Below are 6031 nucleotides of genomic sequence, written 5' to 3'. Positions count from 1 at the left end.
AACCATGACAGCGTAACGTCTCTGGAACATGTGACGTCTCCCTCTGGCCAATCACCGCGCCTATCACGTTCAATATTCAAACGATTGGAGTGACCCTATTGGCTGATATTGATGTCAGTTGACCTTCTTTATTTTTGCGCTGAAGTAAACCAAATTTAAAAGCCTAGGTCCATTTAATGAACAATTCCACTTAAATATAGAAATACTTAAACCACACCATACGCTCTGTAATCACACATGTCACGAAGAAGCATTTTAGATTCGAAAATGCACTCGTGATAAGTTCTCAACATATATATATGTATATGTTGAGAAACTTATCACCAATTTATATAAATATATATATATATAAATATACATTGGTGATAAGTTTCTCAACATATATACATATATATATATATATAATTAAATAAATAAAAATCTTACCAATATGATTTTGCTATCATTGCTGTATACCTCAATCACTTGCCCCCTGCCTCTTCCACACTGGTGCAGCACTTTACAGCAAATAGTCTGTAAACAAACCTCTCTGGTCAAAGGGCTGCAACGGCTGCACACAAAGTCACATGGCTTTACAACAGGTGTGTAGCCAACACATTTGCAGCAAAGAGGAAATAACTGACAGTTATTTGATGAAACATGTCATGTGACTGAGATTATTGATAGCCTAGTGCTGTAAACCATGACAAGCTGTTGCACACACATTTATTTACTATTGGGTAGGTGTAACAATCACAGGTGGCACAATTTGGTGTACATCTCATAAAAAAACTGTAGCCTATTACAATTTCTTTCTCATGAGGCAGTGACTGCCGTGAAGTTGGTGTAGTGTGTGATGGAACTAACTTAATCCCTAGTTTCTCCAAATCCTCTTAAAATAGGCTGGAAGGCAAAGACTTTAACATTTCAGCTCTATCACTCCTTGCCTTCTGTGTACTTTGCATTTCAATAATTACCCTGCAGAAACAGATATGCTGGGGAAACAGTGGAGAAAATTACAGTGAAACACATGAAATGATGGCCAGACCATGAGGTGTTTTATTCAGCAGAAATGCAATGGAGAACAGGTCATCTTTTATGTAGTATTTTTTTAAAAAATTACATTTATGTCTAATCCTAAAAGCACAATGCCAACCAAGATTAAATGCTGTTTAAATGTTATTTGTTTGAATATACGTTTAATATACTACCAATTACTGTGCAGGCAGAGTAGTAGTCTGTGTGGTCACAGTGACACACAATCTGAAAATGCAAAGGATGAGTTTGAGTATTTATTATATTGAGTTCGTATATTTATTACATCTAAATGAGCTTCACCTTGATTAGTTTTTTTCAGTTGAAAGCAGGATATGTACCTTAACAATAAATTATTTCATCTCTCTTTTCCAGGCAAATCTTTAGAGCCACATCAATGAAAAACCAAGGCTAGAAGCAATTCAGTATCCTCCATGGGAAACAGTAAGCCAGCATGTGTTTCTTCTGCTATTGAGCACAAAAATGACATATTTAAGAGATGTGAAATTTCCTTCTTCAAGAAATCTCATGCAGTTTGTGTTGATTATGATGCTATTTGCTGACAACCCACTCAATAACAGCAGGGATTATTGCCTCAGCTCCTGGTTCATAATGCTACAAATTGCTCTGTTTTGGCATCAAACCTTCCCAACTTGTAATTATCCTGGCACAGTGACAAAATGAAGTGACAAGATAAGTCTAATTTTGCAAGGCTGTTGTTCCCACAGTGTTTTTAATAGGGTACAAATTATCAAGAAAGATACAAGTATCCTTGAGATGAAAACATTGGAGCCCAACTGCTAAAGAGACAGTGTATGTCTACGTCATTGTGATTATTAGCGTGATTACCTTCCATTAAAGGTATTCAGGCTGATGACACCTTCAGAAATCATAGGAGTAAATTGTTGCACTTCTCTGTTCAATGTCTAACTGAAATCCAAAGAAATATAGCCTTCTTTATTTTTGCGTCAGAGGCTACAGGTGAGGCAAGACCATGATCTCTCCCAGCAATCATAACCCACACACTTCATGGCTTCCCTGGGTCTTTGGCCCCACTCTGACCCCATGACGCTGATGTGGTGGAGGGAGGCTGGATCATTTTCTCCAGGAGGTTCATCATACGCTCCTGCAGCTGCACACACTGGACCTGGAGGAGGTTCTGTTGGTGCAGGGCTCGACGGACCTCCCTGCATGTCTCCTCTATTGCTCGGCTCGACCTCTTTTGTTGCTGTAGCATGGCCTGCATCACCCGCAGCTTCTTCTTCTTCATGGACAGGTGCTTGTTGGCATGCCTCTTCCTGGCTGAAATAGGGTGGGAGCTGGAGAACAGAGAGGGGACATTTTAGATCAGGCACTGTCACCTCTGGGTTCAAAAGCTCATGTTGTTCCTAAATCTTCAATAACAGAACAATTCTGCCATTTGTTAACATCAGCAACTTTCTCCCCAAGTCAGAGGCCAAAAGTTATTTTAAAAGTATGTTGAATACTGGATAAGATAAATAAATTGGCAATGATATATACTGCCACATAAATGCTAAAATGCATTAATTAAGATTAGAATCTGACCTGATGACATTTGTTTGAAAACCATATTTTTTTTACTTCATTCAAAATGTATTGTTATGTCATATATGTATAATTTCAAAGAAATGGCCTGCAAAATTTGCTGTTACTACAAACTACAACAAACTGTTACAATAGCTAACGCTAAACCCCAAACTACTCAAACACACAGCTAACGGTACTGAGACAAATCTAGCTGAAGCGGCAATCTTGGGCTAAAGCTACACCCGTTGTTATGCCATATATGTATAGTTTTAAAGACAACAGTCTACTGCTGAGAGCCATATCCATATCCAGGGAGTTACTAAGTTGTCAGGGAAATGGCTTAAACTTATTTGTCAATTATTTGAATGAATGAATGAATGTCAGGCGATAACAGGTGGCTGCGGTCAATCACATTGTTGTCATATGATAGCGTCAAATCAAGGCATTATATAATATGAAGATATCATATAAATCTATATTATAGCCTACATATTGTTCTCTATTTGACTACCTAGACCATTTTCATGTCAACTGAGTAACTCCATCAGCTGTGTAAGGCCACAAAATACAAAATACAGCTGAAAGAAGGAAATGCTTCTCTTCCTCAGACCTGTTGGTCAGAATTGATCTACTCTCAGTTTGAATGCTAATCCTAAATAAAAGTATTCTAGAAATTCAGTTTCACAATCTCTGACTCTATTATGTCAGCTTAGTTGAATATTGTGTGAGCAACCTTTGTGGATTGCTTCACTGAAACAATAGAAGACAAATTGACTTTAACAGTAATGAAAAGACACACACACACACACACACACACACACACACATGTATCTTGTCTAGTTTAGGTTACCTGGAGCCCTGTGTGTTGTCACTGTCAGAGCTCAAAGAGTCCAACTCTTGCTTTATCTCCATCTCATCTGAGGAGCCCGTGTACTCTGGAAGGAACCCCAGCATCCCCTCCTCCGACTGGGGTGCCAGGTTGTCTGTAGACTGGGAGGAGGTGGAGGGACCTGCAGCGGAGGCCTGAAACTCCAAAGAGTTTAACCGCCCGTTCTCCAGCGGCTTGGAGAGGATCTTCTCGATGGCTTTATAGTACGGCCAATCTGGTATTTCACCACTTTCACCAACTGTAGATTTCAGTCGCCTGTTGGAGAAGAAAAGTGATGTTTATAGTCATGCAACAGCAGGAGTTTGGTGTCATAACCCTGGATGGATATTGGGATCTGGTGCACTTGCCTGTACTGGAAAGACATGTTGGTGATTTTCATCTTGATCTCCTCTTTGAAACGCTGCTCTCCGGTCAGATGGAAAAACCTCTGGGACATCTTCTCGTAAACTTTGGCGTTCCTCTTGCTCATTTTCAGTTCGTTGTGGTGTTCCTCCCACACATACAGGAGGGCTTTCATTTCACCGTCGGTCCAGTTCGGGGCCCGCCTGTGTTTCTCACTGTGGCCTGGCATTAGGTAGCTGAAACCATCGTCTGATGCCATTTTTGAAATGGTTCTCTTAGTCTGTTCTGGCTGTGTTTGAGGTTGAATTTGAAAGCCTTTTACTGTGCTAAGAGCTGTGTGAGGTGTGGGAGTGATACATGCAAAAAGGCACACACACCACTGTCCTGCCTGTGCCCTTCCCCCTAGCCTAGCTGAAAGAGGACTCAAAATGGGGCCTAAGGCAGGAGAGGAATCCGGTTAAAAGCTTTTAGTGGTGCGTGATGTCACTGTGACATCAAGTTGCCTTGGCAACGGTGAGGGAGGCCCTTCATTTTCCCTCCCCTTTCCCCTAACCACTCCCATCTGCTCTCTTTTCCCCTCCATTCTGCTCCAATAGCAGCACAAAAAGCTTTTAGCTGAAAGGCAGCAGTGTGAGCGCACCAGATTGCTGACAGTTTTGAAATATGAGCCTCGGGGGAGGGGGAAAAAAAGAGAGAGCTGAGACCACGGGTATGTGTTTCCTTGGCAACAAGGCACTAGATTTGGTAGTCAGCCAACACACTGCTCCATTTAAAAGCTTTTAATAATAGACAAGTCATTTTGAGACAGGGAGAGGGGAGGTTTGCTTCGTCTGGCATGATGTAGAGGAAAAGAAAACACTTCCAGCCTGCAGTTTAGACCTAAAAGGAGAGCAAAAGCCTTTCACTGAAAAACTGTGAAACACTTCAGGTGGAAATAACAGAGGGGAGACATAAAACAAAACGGCAACATGCGGTGATCAGCCGTAGGCAACCCTGCAATGGAATACAATATGCTGACTGCTGTAATCAGCTTTCTATTCATAGCTGTGGGTGGTAGACAATGGACCCCTGCAGGAGGGGTTTCTCTCTCCAGTTGGAGAGACCCCTCCCCCATTTAAGTCTCACCAAGGCACGGATCCCCCTCTACCCCATCTCAATCTCATCATCAGTATTTTTCCTCTTGTCTCCTGCTCCCTGTCTCTCTCCCTCCCGCTCTGTTCCTTTTCTTTTTTTTTCTCCTAAAAATATGAATGTACCAAAGCCACACTGTCTTTTACACAAACACATAGACAGTAAAACCCCAAATTACTCTTTCTCTACAACACCTTAGCTGCTGCTTTGTCCATATTTACTTTAACATGCACAATTTCTCTAGTTTCACTTCATCTTTATTAGTGACACTAGTTGACGTCAGTCTGGCTTAACTCAGTTCTGGCCTCATTAGAACCTTAACCCATCTGCTCCTAACTAACCTGACAGGCGGCTCGTGTATTTTCATAATGCAAATTGGCAGCTTTACCCCATCCATCACATCTGTCACTTAAGACAAACGTTAAGCTCTGCCGTTGCAGAAATGGAAGAGTGAATGAAAGTTGGTGTGAAAGGTTTTGCATGTTTGTTTTTCCCTTTCGTCTCTATCGGCCAGTTAAAAGGTCTGTGCCTAAAAAAGTGAAAAAAAAAATGACGTTTCTTTTAGGTAGGTAGATTTTTTTTTGCAGGATTATGATTGTTGCCTTGACAATTTTAAATAAATCCTAAAGTGAATTTCAAATGCTTATGTATAAATTAATACTTACTATTTCAGTGACTTTACTATCCCAGCTGCTTAAAAACGCCCGCGATCTTGGGGTCCATATAATTGTATTTAGTTACCTTAATAAATTTTTTCATTCATTAAAGTGGAGGTAATCCAGACTACTAATCCAGGAGCCAGACTAATCTACAGATAAACTGTTCATGCGCCACTTATGTCTAGAGGTAGAAGTCAGTAATGTGAGTGATCTATAAAATCTGACCACACTGTAAAATCTAACTATAGGACAGGACTAACCAGAAATCAAATTTTCACAACACAATACTACGTATAACATATGTAGATTCAAGATCATCATAATCTGCATTAGTGAACACTCGCAGAGTAAACTAAATCATTTATAACCCTTGTGCTACCTGTATGTTGTTAGTTAATAGTTGAACTCCACTCACAGTAAAATAACCCTGCAATACTTCTCAGTTTAG

General features: G+C 40.5%; 1 protein-coding gene across 1 annotated transcript; it reads right to left on the bottom strand.

The window, feature by feature from the left end:
• Positions 1-1704: 1704 nt before the first annotated feature.
• On the bottom strand, positions 1705-4184 carry msantd1 (Myb/SANT DNA binding domain containing 1). The gene is made up of 3 exons (XM_022760789.1): positions 3799-4184; positions 3413-3706; positions 1705-2333 (listed from the first exon to the last, which is right to left on the bottom strand). The coding sequence occupies exons 1-3, from the start codon at positions 4050-4052 to the stop codon at positions 2042-2044; spliced, it is 840 nt and encodes a 279-aa protein (XP_022616510.1). The 5' UTR covers positions 4053-4184; the 3' UTR covers positions 1705-2041.
• Positions 4185-6031: the final 1847 nt, after the last annotated feature.

This window comes from Seriola dumerili, unplaced genomic scaffold, assembly GCF_002260705.1.
Source record: "Seriola dumerili isolate Sdu_G_001 unplaced genomic scaffold, Sdu_1.0 BDQW01000362.1, whole genome shotgun sequence".
Classification (NCBI taxonomy): Eukaryota; Metazoa; Chordata; class Actinopteri; order Carangiformes; family Carangidae; genus Seriola; species Seriola dumerili.
Note: the sequence above shows the minus strand (reverse complement) of the source record. Positions and strands in the feature narration are given on the sequence as shown.

Bases quoted from the DNA above. Each gene is read 5' to 3' on its own strand.
- msantd1 (XM_022760789.1), bottom strand. From the start codon at position 4,052: ATGGCATCAGACGATGGTTTCAGCTACCTAATGCCAGGCCACAGTGAG. The intron at 3,707-3,798 runs GCAAGTGCACCA...CTTCTCCAACAG, and splicing joins AACATGTCTTTCCAGTACAG to GCGACTGAAATCTACAGTTG. The intron at 2,334-3,412 runs GTAACCTAAACT...TCTGTTCTCCAG, and splicing joins GACAACACACAGGGCTCCAG to CTCCCACCCTATTTCAGCCA.